Source organism: Gossypium hirsutum, chromosome D08 (genome assembly GCF_007990345.1).
Source record: "Gossypium hirsutum isolate 1008001.06 chromosome D08, Gossypium_hirsutum_v2.1, whole genome shotgun sequence".
In the NCBI taxonomy this organism is placed as follows: domain Eukaryota; kingdom Viridiplantae; phylum Streptophyta; class Magnoliopsida; order Malvales; family Malvaceae; genus Gossypium; species Gossypium hirsutum.
Genome location: NC_053444.1, coordinates 44,315,191 through 44,331,834, shown reverse-complemented (window position 1 = coordinate 44,331,834; position 16,644 = coordinate 44,315,191). Strand labels below are relative to the sequence as shown.

At 33.7% G+C, this 16,644-nt stretch overlaps 1 protein-coding gene and 1 non-coding gene across 2 annotated transcripts; one reads left to right on the top strand and one right to left on the bottom strand.

Annotated features, from left to right (window-relative positions):
• Window positions 1-9,920: 9,920 nt before the first annotated feature.
• LOC121220337 (uncharacterized) lies at window positions 9,921-10,484 on the top strand. The gene is made up of 2 exons (XM_041100025.1): window positions 9,921-9,996; window positions 10,039-10,484. Exons 1-2 carry the CDS (start codon window positions 9,921-9,923, stop codon window positions 10,482-10,484), a joined length of 522 nt encoding a protein of 173 aa, XP_040955959.1.
• A 5,721-nt stretch (window positions 10,485-16,205) lies between these two features.
• Window positions 16,206-16,312, bottom strand: LOC121220501 (small nucleolar RNA R71). The gene has a single exon (XR_005917706.1). It is a non-coding gene; the product is annotated as a small nucleolar RNA R71 (small nucleolar RNA).
• Between the last annotated feature and the right edge of the window lie 332 nt (window positions 16,313-16,644).

Genomic DNA, 16,644 nt, shown 5'->3' with positions numbered 1-16,644 from the left:
ATTCTTAATGTCTTTCATGTGTCTATGTTGTGACGATACCGATCTGACCCTTCACATGTTATCTCGCCGACGGATGTTGAGATTCAGCTTGATATGTCGTACAGTGAAGAACTGATCAGAATTCTGGCACGAGAGGTGAAAGAATTGAGAAATAAAAACATAACTTTAGTAAAAGTTCTCTGGTAGCGACACGGAATAGAAGAAGCTACATAGGAACCAGAGGAAGCTATGAGAAAGCAATATCTGAACCTTTTTTCTGGTAATATTTCTAGGGACGAAAATCCCTTGAGGGGGGAGAGTTGTAATAGCCTGTTTTTAGTGAAATTGGAATAGTAGTTTTGAGACCACAAATCTGAAGTCAAAAAAATTATTTTATTTTTCCCGTTCACATGGATATTGTGATACCCAAGGAGGATATCGTGATATCACTGTATCATGCCTTAATCCCGAGATTGAGAGAGGTATTGCGATTCCCATGCTTCAGTGTCATGATACCCTTTCTTTTTGTGATTTTTTTTGCACAATTTTGGGCCTTTGACAAGTACCTACAACACTCAGTCGAACATTACGCCCCTTAATGACACAATTGGCCAATTTTGGGTCTCAAAGACAAGTGAAATGAAGCATTTACACTTATTCAATTGAAAACCTAAGAACTACTAAAAACTACGAAAAATACATGAAATTACCTGAAAACAAGCTCCTTAAGTATAATGGGGAAGCCTAATTTGAAATATCAAATTATGACAGATCATGTGTTTGATTCGAATCATTCGAGCCCATACCGGATGTAGTTCGTGGTACGAAAATAACAAAGAAGGCTATTCGGTTGAAAGCCAGGAACGACAAGAATCTGTCTAGTCAAAAACACAGGTGCCATTTTGGTAATGAGTTTATTGCTATAAATATTACAATTCATCTCGATTTTTAAAAATTTTATTTTTTGCTATGCAAGAAAACCATTTTCAAACTGGATTTTTTCCCACAATCAATGCCCTTGCTGTGAGAGAATCCATGGACATCGAAAAATATCTAGGCTTCCCGATGTATTTGAAAAAAGTCTCTAGGGTAGACTATGAATTCATCATTGATAAGGCTCGAGACAAATTAAGTTCCTGGAAAGCCTAATATCTTTCACTTGTGAGGCAATTAGTTCTCATCCAATCTACGATTGCTACAATTCCTAATTACTTTACGCGACGTTCATTGCTCCCTGCTAGTATTTTCTCTCAACTCGACCACCTCAATAGAAATTTTTTGTTGGGTGGTAGGAAGCATTCGAGAGATTGACGTCTTATCAAATGGGAAAAGGTTACTTGGCCCAAATTTGATGGAGGTTTAGGGGTTCCTCTTGCCAAACCAAAAAACCAAACCTTCCAAGTGAAGTTAGTTTGGTGTCTTATCCAGGAAAAGATAAGCTCAGGGCCAGAGCACTGGTAGCAAAATATCTTCAAGAACTTTGTGATCCTCTTCGATCAAAGGCGGTCTCCCCTATCTGGTCATCTCTACAAAAAGTTAGTCCAATTATTGAATCAAGTTTAAGATGGGTTGTTCTTAATGAATGATCTGTTAGCTCTTGGCATGATTATTGGATAGGTTTGTGATCTATTAAGTAGATAACCTAAATGCCTTTGACTTATTGGGAGGTATCCTTAACATTCGAGCAAGCCTAGAATAGATGTCCATCTCAATTCAATTACCTTCTGAGGGGTTTGGAGGAATTTCAGAGCACCCCTGTTAATCATCATGCTATCGGTGATGATTCCATCTATTTGTGACTTTCTAATTTCTGTTGTTTCTCCCTTACTAGTGTATACTCCCTAGCTCTCAGTCGGATTTCTAATCCATCGAATAGTTTCAATCAGTTGTGGACCTCTTTTTGGAAAGCTAAGCTCCCCCCAAAATCAAGTTTATACTCTGGAAATATGGTCACAAAGCTCTCCCAACAAAGCATTTCATGTCCCGATGTGGATTAAATATCCCAGTTCTGTGCCCCATTTCAAAAGTGCCATTGAGAGTATTCAACATCTATTTTAAGATTGTCGATGCTTATCACAATTATGGGGTTCGATTTACGCCCACGTTAACCTTCCTCCCCTCTAATTTGATACTTGGAATGATTGACTTCTAGTTAATATCTTCTAACCTATGAGTTCTAGCCCATTGATGCACATCTTTTGAGAAAGGAACAAATGTGCAGGCGCACTTGCTTTTTTGGGGAGTAATGTTTAGCCTTCTTTTCCCTCAGATAGTCTTATTGTTAATGACTTTTTTTTTGTTTATGTTATGATCCTACTGATTGTATAGCTCATTTACTTATAGATGATGCTCAGGGGGTAATTATGTACCGAACTCGTCTTTAGTTTTAATTAATTATCATTCATTTTTCTCAACCAAAAAAAGAAGATTTGATGATATGCTTGTTGTTTTTTGTTAAAATTTTATTATTAGTAATTTTTTCTTAGTTTGTGAAATATAAAAAGATAACAATACTCTCATAATAATATAACTTTGTATAAAGAATGATTTTTTGGTAATTTTTCAACTGAGTTGGGATCGGGTTGATGAGTGACACTGATGAGTGACACTAACTCAATTAGAGTTTTATTATAATAGAGATGGAATGATATGTAGTTTAAAATTTGATTAATTTGTGATTTTTTTTAGTTTTGTGATAAACTGTTTAATTATTATACTTTGATTTATATTTTAATTTTTCATGGAATAGAAGAAAGAACTAAAGAAAAAGAAGTTTGGAAATTACTTTTGGCTAGTTTTTTGAATTTAGACATGTTTAAAGATTTCAACTTGACTTTGCTTCTATTATTTGACCATATCTCAAGTTGCATGACTTCAAATTGGGTCTATAATATATCGTTGAAAAGAGAATATTGACACTCAAAGCCTAAAAGTGTTGATAAAATGCCCAAAATGGCTTTGAATTTTGCAGTAGAAAATTGTCATAAACTTGGGAAAAAAGTTGCCTTAATTCATGAAATGTAATTTTATATTTTTTCTACTTTAAACTATAAATAGATGTTCTTAGTATCAGAATTTGACCTAGCCGTATACAACTTTTTTTGTGTTTTTCTTTTAATATGAGTTGCTATTTTTTTATTCAAAGGGATTTTGAAGTTTTGATTGTTTAAGTTTGTGAGATATATTTTATTTTTATTATTTCTTTATTCTTTGGTATTTAGAATTTTTTTGTGTTTTTAATTACAAATATTTAGGTTTGTTGAATATAGAGTTCAAATTTCATAGCTTAGAATATTTGCGTTGTTAATTGAAATTTTCAAATCCATAATTGTTTAATTATTCTAATACTTGTGATGAATAATATGATTGAGTGTATGCAATTTAAGTTGCATAAATTTGTAATTTAGTTTAAATAAATCTCACTTGTGTGTGTTTGCTGGCTAAAATTAAGCCTCTTTAATTTTTAATGCTATTAATAAATAAAATATTAGGTGTTTTGTTACAAGGTTATTTGTTAATAAGGGATATGATCTCAATGAGCTTCCATTTTCTTATAAAAAAGGTATGAAAAGATTGGTTGATAAGCACAATGCCGGTAACTATAACCAATGTATTAAAGAACATTGAAGTTATCTTAGATAATCAAACTCATGAATTAAAATTGAGATTTCTCTTTTGACTAGATTCTCATCATATTGATTTTCAAATTTTTATTTGTGAATTTTTTTTAGCAATTTTAATTTTTAATTTCAAAACCCTTTTAATTTTTAATTACCTATTTTACTAAAGAAATAAAATTATTACGAGTCTATGTGGATTTTGACATTGCTTACTGTTATATACAAATTTGTTATACCTTATGCTAGGGTATCACCTACGCGTAAGAGATGAAGCCCATGTCTTTACAAAAATTCAAGGGTCATCATTGTGATGCTATTAAAGATAACTGTTACATTGAGTCCAATCTCATTGAATGATCTCAACTCCCCAGGCTTACCAACCCATAAGAAGGCAACAATCGATCCACTCTAGGCCCTTCTCTATGTATAAATACCAATTCATCCAAAAAGAACGAGATATGTAGGGAATAAGTACCAAAACTTTGCTTTAGTATTACCTAAAACTTCTCCAACCACTAAACCAAGTGGCTCTCTGCACCCAATAAGGTGGGAACCACCTTCATTCAAGTGGCCTTTCACCTTATATAACCTTAGTGTTACAACAATTGGTGTTGTCTAGGGAACTTGAATAAGAATTTATGGCTCAATCGGCTCAAAATTTCCTAGGAGTGCAAGTTGATGAGGTCAACTACAAGTAGGGAGATCAACACTATTAGAATCAGTACTATGACCAACATTAGTATAAGGGTAATTTGTTGGGAAATGTGTCCATATTATAGTAAACATGTAACTGTTTTCTATTTATTTGAATGATGAAAAAATAAATAAAATTAATTTCACATTTCACTATTATGTTTATTTATTTATACCTTTTATATTTTTCATGCATAATGAAATTGTGACAAGAAAATATTAGCTCATTAATTGTCTAAAGTTCAATCTAAACATAAGTGGCATTGTAAAGAACATTTACATTGCAAGAAAGACAACTTACTTCAATAGATAATCTAAATGAGCCCGTAATCTCGTAAAAAGAATCAAACTAAGCATTTGATTCAAATACTGAGAAGGATTATTATGTTGTCTATAATTTCAATTGGGGAGATGACTAGTCTTAGCTATCGGAGTAGTTGACTCCACAAGTAGAGATATAGATGTATTTATTGGTAGAATGATACATTGGACTGGCTCCAAGATGAATTAATTTTGAACTCGTCTGTGAATTAATTCACTTGTGACGTTCATGATGTGATTTACCTAAATCTTGAGTTAGTCACTGACCATGCATATGCAACTCAAGTGCTTTGATATAAATGGAGGCTTATGCTCTAAAGGTGATTGAGCCCATAGCTGGTATGTTGGGTACATGACTTGTGTATGGCATGAATTTACTAGAAATAGTGGAATTCATAGCTCAATTAAAGAGTTAACGATATCCTCTCATTGACATTGTATGGGTTGATAAATATGGAATGTGGCCATACGACTTTGGGAATAATTTGATTGAGTCGATTTATTCGATGTGAAATTAAATTAAGTGGTTGTGAGAATTGTTCAATTAGAGAATTTGATTAAATAATTTTCTTGAAAAATTAATTTGGAAAATCTAAGTGATTTTTGGAAAAATTAATTTTGATCAAGATAAAAAAAATCAAATCATTTAAAATTAATATGATAATTTCGGAAGTTAATTTTCATGTCAGACAATAGGCCCAATGAGTAATTGAAATTGAAAATTGGACCTGAGATTGTAAATTGGGTTTGAGAGCCCAAAACCGAGACCAATACCCAAAAATTGGTCAAATCGAGCCCGATATATGAAACTGGGTTGACAGTCTAACCGGTGGCTAGACCTGACTGGTTGAGTTGTCATTGACTTGGACCGAATTGGTAGCAGCCGAACCGGCTCGGGGGTACCGTAAGGGTGTCGCACTTGTATCACTGGACATGACGGTGTCGGTGGCTGCTATAGCAACGTCTTGGCGGCCGGCGGCAGTTGGTTGTCGGTGGTTGAGTAGTGGAAGAGTTACACTCCTACTGGGACTCTACTAGAGAATTTGATTCCAGATTAATTATTCGAAAAATAATATTATTTTAATAGTTTAATATTAAATTTAATTTAATACTTATTTTAATAGTATTTTATTAATTTAATATTAAAGTGATTATCCTAATATTAAATTTAATTTAATGTTTCTCTTGTAGATAAATATTATATTAATTTAATATTAAAGTGATTAAGTTAAATCATAGTTGAATTCTCTAAACTCTCCCTATATAAAGAGAGTCTTAGGTCATTATTTACACATACTTGAATTCAAGAGAAAGTTGTAGAGAGAAAATTCTTTGAAGAGATTATTCCAGAAAATTTGTAAAGATATTTTTATGATTTACAACTTGACCCAAAATTTTAGAGAAATTACAAAATTACCCTAATGGTAATTTTCATGAAATTTTTTATTCGAAACGAGCCCACACTCGGAAGGCATGAGCTTGAAGATAGCGGAAAAGACTAATCGGTCAAAGTGCTTATCCTAGACGAATCGAAAAGATATCATTTTGATCAAATGTTTATTACTTTAGATATCACAAAAAAGATCTTGTTTTGGAAAAAAAAAATTAAAACTCTGGTTTTTCCTTAAATTTATTTTCTGCTGCGTTTTGCAAACTTATTTTTCCAACAATTGGTATCATGAGCCATGTTGTGTTCTATCTATAAGTATAAATAGATAATCAAAATAAATTTCTCTTATTCTTGAATGATTTGATTATAAAGAAAGTGGAATTCTTTAGATCTTATGCATGTTTGAAGTTATATACGGGAATAAATGTGATATTATATATTTGTTATATAAATTTTTTTGCTGAGGTTGTGGTTCTTAGGAAATAGACTGTGGACTATCATTTCCACGTATGATTTTTTTTTTAAAATTCATAGAATTCTTGTGAGCCGGAAACGGACATAGGACTTAAATGTAATTTTTTCAAAAGGAGTCCATGACGAGTAAAAGATAAGGTGGCGGTAGAAGACCCAAGGAATGTCTTGTTGTGAAAAATTATATAATTTTATTTTTCCATTTATTTTCTAGAAATAGAACCATGAAAACCTTGCTTGAAAATTTTATTTTTAATTACCTATCTCATTATATATTTGTTTTTATAATTGTTTGTAATATTATGTAATGTTATAATTGTGATATATATATGAGATGATCTACAGTTAATCGATTAAAAATAAGAAGTGTGGTAATGAGAAAGTAAATGTGTTGTATTGTTCTATTCACTTCTTTAGGTTATTCGATAACCATGAGAAATCTGGCAATGAGAAGGTGCATGTCTAAGATTTGCTCTGGCTTGGAAAGGCTTGGTTTTTAAGCGGTCAAATTTGACTCACCTCCATTTCCTGGGACCCTACCTGGTGTTCGGTTCATATTGACTTCTTCAGTTTTCCTTGAAAAGAAAAACTGTGGAGAATGAAAATTGTTTGTTTTAAGATTGATTGATTCTTGTAAATGGATATTATTGTCATAGTATGCCACGCATATATTGGACGCATGATAGTTAGATTAGGTAACAATGCCATTAGGACTACTGTATGATCATTCTTGAAATTTGGTATAAAAAGAACCTTGCATGTTTTTAAAATACTGAGTGGGAGAATGTCCTTGAACAAGACCTACAACCTCCATTGATGGTCCCTAAGTGATAGCATGATAAAGTTTTGAGCCGATTACTACCCTGGCCGTACCCCAAGGTAAACTTTGTCATGTGGGTTCACTAGATGATTCACAAATGAAAGCATGTTCATGATTGGTGTTGAGTCAATGGTTACACACTCAAGATCATCTCTTATTAAATAGTTTCCCAATAAACAATATTTAAGCTAGAGACGATGGCCAAACGTTAAACTATTTTTAGTTCGTGTGGAGTCTTGAGAATTAAGATTCACAAACTGATTGGATGTAACCCATGTTCTTACTAGTTAATCATAGGATCCTAAGGAAACATGGTTGATGGGTGTGAGAATGATCATAGCAATGAAAAAATATTTTTTTCAAGGTTTTAATGCAAGACATATGCATCATACTGCAATCTTGATATGTTACGAAAATGAAAAATATTTCTTTAATACAAAGATAGTAATTAGTTAAATCTTTACTTTTTCAGTTCAAATATGTCTCCTACTTTTTTTATTAGCATTCTTACTGAGAATAAATTAAATGGGGATAACTTTCGAGAATGGGAACGAAACTTGCTAATAGTTCTCGGCTGTGAGAAACATAAATTTGTTTTTAACGAAACGTGCCCTCCTGAAGCTTAGCCCAAAGCGAGAAATCGATGGAGAGATTCTGACTTAATTGCTCGATGTTATATGTTAGTGAGCATGAGTAGTGTGTTGAAAATGCAACACAAGAATTTCCATACTGCCAAAGAGATTATGACAAGTTTGAAGGATTTTCTCGGAGGCCAAGTTGCATTGGCTCGACAATTCGCTATTACAAATTTGATGAATTCTTAATAGAAAACTGACACTCCAGTAAAAGAACATATTCTTAAGCTTATGGGATTCTTTGCTAAAGTAGAGGAAAATGAGGCTAAACTAGACGTGAACACACAAATTGAAATAGTGTTCAAATTCTTAACCAAGGATTTTGCTGGTTTTAGAGCCACTTACAACTTGGGGAACAATGCACTTACCTTGACCGAATTTTTTCGGTCGGGGGTCGGTTAATTATTTTTTGATTTTTTGGTTAACAGTTAATTCGGCTCGAAACCGGTCGGTTAATCAAATTTTTTCAGTTTAACCGAAAAAATTAATAAATAAAATTATAATATATAAATAGGCCCACTATTCACCTCAGACCAATCTAAACCCAAGTATTCAAGCCAACCCAATTACCCAACCCAATCAGAAAAATTACAAATAATTTAATAAATAAAAATAAAATTCTAAAACTAAGACTAAAACTAAAGTTTAAAAGTCTAAAAATAATTTAATTATGTAGTGATTCAATTCGGTTAATTCGGGTAATTTGGTTAATTTGGTTAATTCGGTTAACAGACAGAATTAACCGAAAAAATTTTAGTTCGGTTAATTTTTTTGAAAAAATTTCGGTTCGGTTAACGGTTAAAGATTTTGAAAGGTCGGTTAATGTTATTTCGGGTCGGTTAACCGGTCGGTTAACCGAATGAACACCCCTAATTCGAGGTAGCATTAATCTCCCGACGATTAATGCTAACAACTTCAAAATTAAATTTATAATAATTCAAATGATACAATTGAACCTTTAATTCTGAGGGTCAATGAGTAAGGATCATAACCAACACCTTAGGTGGTTTCTAACCATTTGTGATACTTTCAAGTATAATGGGGTATCCGATGACGCTATTCTTCTTTGGTTATTTCCTTTCTCTCTTACTGACGATGCTTTTATGTGGCTAGAGTCGTAGTCGGTAGATTCAATCAACACTTGGGATGAGCTAGCGAGCAAATTTTTGGCAAAATATTTTCCACCAAGCAAGGCAATGAAACTTCGAATGGGCATTACGAATTTTCGACAATCAGAAGTAGAGTCATTATACGAGGCTTGAGAGCAATTGAAATTTATGTTGTGCAACTGTCCGTACCATGGTTTACAAGATTGGCTGCAACTTCAAGTCTCTAAAATAGACTTGATGGGAATTTACGTTCTAGTCTTGATAGAGCATCCAATGGAGCTTTCATGTCAAAGACTTATGCCAAGGCTTGTCAACTCATCGAGGATATGGAAATGAACTCTAACATGTGGTCGGCTAAACGGTTCACATATTGAACCAAACAAACGGAAAAAAAAATTGTCACTAGCAAAGATAAGTATCAACAAGTCTTTGAGAGGATTAATCAATTGGAGATGAATGCGACCAAGGCGCAAGTCCAAAACCAACCAAATCTAACCAATTTTAATGCAGGGAAAGATAATGAGAGCAACCATATAGAGGCTAATTATGTAAGGAATAGAGGATATAACCTTTACTCCAACACCTATGACCCTAGATGGCATGATAGTCCTAAGACGCTAACCCTCTAAAACCCAATGCACCATACCAACCTCCATTACCTTTTAAAGCACCCCAAGACCAAGAAAGGAAGCCATCTTATAATAGTGACCCTCTATTGTCGATTAGGGTGAGTAAATTAGATGAAGGTTTCAATGTAGTGTAAGCTGATGTGCACCAAATCAGAGTCAATTGGACCAATTTTTGCAACAGTTGCAAAATAATTTAGCCTCTAGCATACCGAGTATTACCGAACCTAATCTAAAGAGAGAAATAAAGGAGCACATGAAGGTAATCACTCTTAGATCCAGCGCTAGGGTTAAGGAACCTACCCAACCAAATTATGGGAAGAAAGAAGTAGGTGAGAATGATTAGAGCACTTGCACTCCTAGTGATGGAGAAGGGGTATCTGAGAAAGAAAAAATTGAGAGTGAACCCACACAAGTCGAAATAGAGGATAGACGCTTTCCACCACCAGCACTTAGTCCAAAGCCTATGCCCTTTTCGAGTCGTTTAGAGGAGAAAAAGAAGATAGATGGTGAGGAGTTTGTGGACTTCTTCAAGATATTTACAGCCTTGAATGTGAATCTCCCCTTTTTAGAACTTCTTAAGAAGATGCGCAAATATGCTAAGTTCCTTAGGGAAGTAATGTTTCATTGGAGGAGAATACGGAGAAGAGAGCAAATTACATTTAACGAAGAATGTAGCGCGGTAGTGTCTAGGAGAGTTCCTCCCAAACTAAAGGATCCTAATAGCTTTACCATCCCCATTGAGATAGGAGGAGTAAGTTTCGGGAAGGCCCTGTGTGACCTAGGAGCCAGTATCAACCTCATGCCATTGTCAATTTAAATGAGGTTAGGGTTGGGAGAGCTTAAGGAAATATAACTCACCCTGCAATTAGTCGATCGATCTTTAGTACGACCCAAAGGAGTCCTTAAAGATGTGCTAGTGAGGGTTAGGCAATTCATTTTTCCAGTTGACTTTACCGTGCTTGACTTTAAGAAGTATCTAGAAATCCTGATACTCTTAGGGAGACCTTTCTTAGCCATATCCAGGGACACCATAGTAGGACGAGGTGAATTGATTATGGGTATTGAAGGAGAAACTGAAGTTTTTAATTGTGTCAAGCCCGAGTCTAGGTTTAAGGAAGTGCAATCATCATAAGAGTATAAGTGCCAAGTGATTAAGACGAAAGATTATCATGCTAACAAATTTGCAACATTCATGGAATGGTGTGTTGTTCTAGGTGTTCGCAGGCCACGTAAGAGAATTCAAAAATGTAAAAGGATAAGGAAGAAAATACGACTCTCAAAAGGCCTTGGTCGGATGCTGAACAAACAATGAGTTCTAATGTCGGAGACACCGATGAAACACCATTTTGGTGGTGTGACCAACTGCCTAAACTTGACTTTTTAACTCACCATCTGTGGTGAATGAAAAAGGATTTGTAAATAATTAGTTGTTTTGAGCATGGATTGTATTTATTTTTTGCATTTAGGTTAGAATTTTAAATTGTGTTAGTTTAATTTTAGACTTGGTAGGTTTGATTTTTGAGGATTGAAAGGAAAATTGATGATTTTGTAGTGTTTTTGGGATGAGTTCAATGGAATCGCGATATCCAAGGGGGGATACCGCGGTTCCTCCAACATTTTTGAAGAGGGGCCAAAAATCTTTAGGGTATTGTAATATCCACCTCTTACTATCGTGATACCCCATGAATTCCAAAAGTCAAAAAAATTATTTATAGAGTAGTATCGTGCTACCCAACCCTTAGTATCGTGATACCACAAATAGAATCGAATCAGAAAGGTCTAAAATTAAGGGATATTGTAATATCTAAGCCGGGTCACATGATATTCGATTTCATATATTGTGACCCGCGTATTTTGGAGGGAATTAAGAACAATGTCGTGTGCTATACTATTCATAGTGCTTGAATCATTTTGAGATGAACTTTCTTTGAATCTTTACCAACCTTAGCCTTAGAACGTTACAAGCCAAAAAGATCTTTAGGACCCGAATAAGTCATCGACGCATCAATTTGTATATAGCTTGCATTTTTTAGAACTTAAGTGAACAATTCTTTTTAAAAATCTATGAGCTATCTGTATAATTTATTTTAATGGGCCATATTTGTGCATATGCTCATTTACATTTCCTCTATCTCTATTAACACTTTAACTTTTTGAACTAATAATATTTGAATTAGGAGTAGGTAAATTAGCTAAATATCATTCTTAAATTGCATGTGAAGTAATTCATGTACAAATTTGATGTTGTATAGCTATATAACTTAATTGTTTCATTTAGTCTAAGGGTCATCTTTTTGCATGTTTTGTGTGTTTGTTTCAAGACAAACAAAGATTTGAGTGTGGGGGAATATGACCTGCCACAAATCGATGGGGCAAATTAGGCTTTTCCAACAGACTTAAGGAGTTTTTCTTGAGAAAAATAAAGTTTTTCGAGTAATAAGTGAATCTTTCATTTTTGTTTATTTTTATTTACCCAAATTGGCCGATAGTGTTATAGAGAGGTCTAACGTGTTTTTAAGTGATGTAGGGACGTGTTGGAACTTGAAAATGAGTAGTGACCCTTTAGTGGTACCGCGACATCTTCCTTGAGTATCATGATGTCCACCTTTCAAGGAAGACCCACATGTTCAATATTGCCCAAGATATTGCGATATCCTCTTCTGAGTATCGTGACATTGCCTTTGTTAGAGGGACAAACTTGGACAAAAAGGGCAACCTTTGTCTACCCGACCCACTAATCACACAAGGCCCGTGTAGGGGTAATTTTGGCATTGAAAAGTCATCAGAACACCCTTTAAAATGGCCAAAAATTACTGAGGAGGAGAGAGACACATTTAGCTTAGTTTTAAGTTTAGTTTTCTCTATGTTTTCTTTAGTTTTTCTCTACACTTTTCTAAGGTTTTTATTATTCTCTTCTTTTACCTTAGATTAGAATTTATTTTTCTGCATTTACTTCTTGTTCTTGATGTTAGTTAAGTTAGTTAAGTTAGTTAACACTGTAGCTAAGGTTTATTTACATTTCCATTTCATGTACTTTGCTTTCAAGACTCTCTAAGCTTTAGTTTAATGTATTTCAGTTTCTTTTATTTCAAATCTGTTAAAGCTTGTTCATTTTATGTATTTTGCTTTAGATTTCTTTGTTAAATGCTTTGGTTTCATGCTATTTAAGTTTTTTTTGCATAAAAGTCTCAACTTTTTCATTTTTCTTCAGCTTTACTTTCATGGCTACTTTGTTTTGTATTTTTATGTTTATTTTCTTGACTTTGAGCATGTGTAACTAAATCCTTAAAGAGGCTTATTGCTATCACTCTCAGAAGTGGGACTTAGGTGGATGATCTATCTCGGTCATCTATCACCTCACGATTAACAATTTATTCTTAATTATGAAATCTATTTTTCCGAAATAACAATTTCTTCTGTTTCTATTTGAGAAGAGATTTTTTGTTTTCACCCCAAAAGAAAACAAAAATTAGTTCTAGCTCTGTGTTTTGATTCGAATCGTTTAAGCTCACATTCGAAGTAGTTTGTGGTACGAGAATAACAGAGAAGATTGTTTGGTTGAAAGTCGAGAACGATAAGGATTCGACTATCCGAAAACATATGTGCAAATTTGGTCTAGGGTTTATTGCTTTAAAGATTACAAACTGGGTCAGTTTTCAAAATTATTATTTTCTACTGTGCACGAAAACCATTTTTAAACCAGGTTTTTTCCAACAGAGACTACGACTAAGAACCTCAATAAAAGGAACAACCTAGGTGTTGGGATCTAGTGCCATTATTGTAGTGATTTTGTCTATATGTACTTGTAATTTTTCAAAAAAAGTTACTAAAATATCGATCAATAACTTTGTATATAGTCCTTAATGGTTTTTACACGAAAAGAAAAATGGAAACAAATATTGGCTCACTAATTATCTAACATTTAACTAATATTATATGGTATTACGTGGTTAATTCGTAATACAGAAAAAAAACTTATATTAATAAATAATCTAAACAAGTTCTTAGTTTATCAAGAATTTAGCAAATTGATTGAAAGACTCGTATGCCATCCATCAAGTCCAACTGGGGAGATATCATATCTTGGGTATCAAACCGAATGACTCTCAAAAGATAGAGACATAGATGAGACTGACTGGACTGAGAGAACATCAAATATGACCTAAGTAAAATAGATCCTAGATCCGCTTATGGATTTATTCCCTTGTGACTTTCATGGTATGACATACCTTAATCATGAATGGATGATGGACTATGTATACGTGACTCATATTCTTTTATGTAAATGAAAGCTTAAGTTTTGATAATTCTTGAAAAGAGATATATTTCATGCTTTTACACCTAGCTAATCGCCTGTACTTAAGTAAATTTAGTTACATTTTAGGATATTATTTTAGCATTTTTAGAATGTTGCATAAGGAGCTTGGATGATGCTTAAATATTATTATTTATTACTTTTAATTGCATGTGGAAGGGTTGTGTTTGGTGGTTTGGCAGTTGCAGGATGTAGAGAAAGAAATAAAGGAGTGAAGGTTTGTCAGGGCAAAAGGTTGGACAGTTTGCCAACATGTATGCCGTGGTAATTACAAGAAGATGACCCAGTCAACACTCAACGTATACCAATCTCAGTCCAACTCTACTTGTACTAAAAAAAATTAGCCTAAATAAGAGGAAAAAGATCATGAGATCATGAGCTGATAACCACGTTCCCTAAAGGAAGGGATTTTAAACCAAAAAGAAAATCTAAAAAAGAGGAGAAGATATCTTGGGTTGTTGGATTTACCCTAGGGAAAAAGCTTATAAAAAGCCAAAGGAGGAAACCCAAAAAGACGAACAAGTGTGGAGATCCATAGGCGAACTAGAGGGTAGCGATTGAGTAGAGAAGGAAAGAGGAAAACAAAAGCAATCTCTCTCAGCCATCACAAGACACTGTGCCATTGGAGTGTGAACTGGACGTGCGAAAGTTGTCTTCCCGACGTTCTTTTGTTATTTCTTAATCTGTTCCTCCGTGAATTAATTTGATTAAAAAAGATATTGAATGATATTTTGGTTTTGAGTTTTATTTGCCAACCCATGAGCTAAATCTCATAATGTTGGGATTACTTGATGTAACCTTATTTTCTTTAATGGTTGAAGCATAGATCTAAATTGATTTACTATTTCATTCAATTTTTTTTATTTCTAAATTTCATGTGTGCGATCCCTAGACATAGACGACTGTGCAGCATGCCCATAAACTAATTTAATTCTGAAAAGGTTAGATTAGTCAGACCAAAATTGAATGATATGAGCAAGTACTCAACAGATACTTGTAGTAGACTCTAGACTTAGAGCAGTGTTTATACAGAAGGAAACAGTGCAGGGTACCAAATTAAAGGCCTATAGACACAGGCAATGTAACTTGAGGTTTTTGCTCTCGAAAGAAGCAGACCACTTTAGAACTCTTCTGAGTAATAGATTGAGTATGACTTTGCTAAGGCATTATTGATAGAAAGGGTAGATTCTTAGTAATCCTAACCTTCCATATCAACATTGTATATCCCTTATCCCTTACTATAGTATCTTTCCCATCGCATCTTTAGTTGTTTAGTTGTTCAGTTACATATTATTCATATAATCATTTTCTTAATTGCCATTGCATTTTTACTTTTGCATTGCCATGGCATTTTCAATTATTCATCATTTACACATATTGTTCACATTAATATTCCTTTTGTTTACCACTGCATTCTTATCATTATTTTGTTATAACATTAATCTAAATTTATCATAATAACTTGACCATTTCCATACCTAATCCGATCCCTATGAAGATGATCTCACTTATCACTTTATTACTTGATCCGATGTGTATACTTGCCCAATTCACATATCATTTCACACACGACAATTTTTTGGCACCGTTTCCTGGGATCGACAATTTGGTGTAATTTGGTTTGGTTATTTTACTTAATTCTGTTAGTTTTATTTAACTTTATTTAATTTAATTTCTATATGTTTGCCAGCAGTGTATAAGAAGAGGCATTCCTACTAACAGAGAATATCCTTTTGACCCAGAGATAGGAAAAACTTTATGAAGAAGGTGGAAATAACAGTGAAAAATTACTAGGAACGAGAATGATCCTAGTATCAATGATAATCCAAATGATCAAGATGCTAATCCTCATGTTCACAGGGTGATACCTGGTATGAATGATAATTAGAATGATTAAGGCGCTAATCCTTATGTTTGTGGGGTGATAGATGATCGAGATAAACCAATTTGAGAGCATGTTGTGCCAATTTTGGATGACTTAAATCCAGGGATAGTCAGACCACAAATACAGGCTCGGTAGTTTGAGCTGAAACCTTTAATGTTTTAGATGTTACAAATAGTAGAACAGTTTGGTGGACTGCCCATTAAAGATCCAAGACTGTATTTACAACTTCTTCAAGAGGTTTGTGACTCATTAAGACAACTGGGTGTTCTTGAAGACGCCATGCGAATGATCATTTCCATAGATTGTTGCTACGGTATAATCCACCAAATATGAATACCAAGCTTAGAAATGACATCACATCTTTTCAAAAATTAAAGGATGAAACACTATATGAAGCTTGGGAATGATTTAAAGAGTTAATTCAGAAATGTTCGATGCATGGATTTCAACACTAAACTAAGATGGAGATGTTTTACAATGGGTTGAATGCACATACGAGGATAGTAGTTGCCACTTCTGCCAATGGTACTTTGTTGGATAAATCATACAATGAAGCTTGATGTAATTACTTCATTGACTACCCAGGTATCATATTTAACTAATACGATTTAAGACAATGAAGAGAGTAACTGAAGTTAAGGAGAGGAAATCAGTCGAGTTTGCATGCATTTATTGTGGTGAAGACCATGTGTTTGATGAATGTCCATCAAATCCAGCATCTGTGTGCTACATGGGTAATTTCAATTGGAATAATAATCCATATTCTAACACCTTTAA

Bases quoted from the DNA above. Each gene is read 5' to 3' on its own strand.
- LOC121220337 (XM_041100025.1), top strand. From the start codon at position 9,921: ATGAAGGTAATCACTCTTAGATCCAGCGCTAGGGTTAAGGAACCTACC. The intron at 9,997-10,038 runs GTGAGAATGATT...GTGATGGAGAAG, and splicing joins TTATGGGAAGAAAGAAGTAG to GGGTATCTGAGAAAGAAAAA.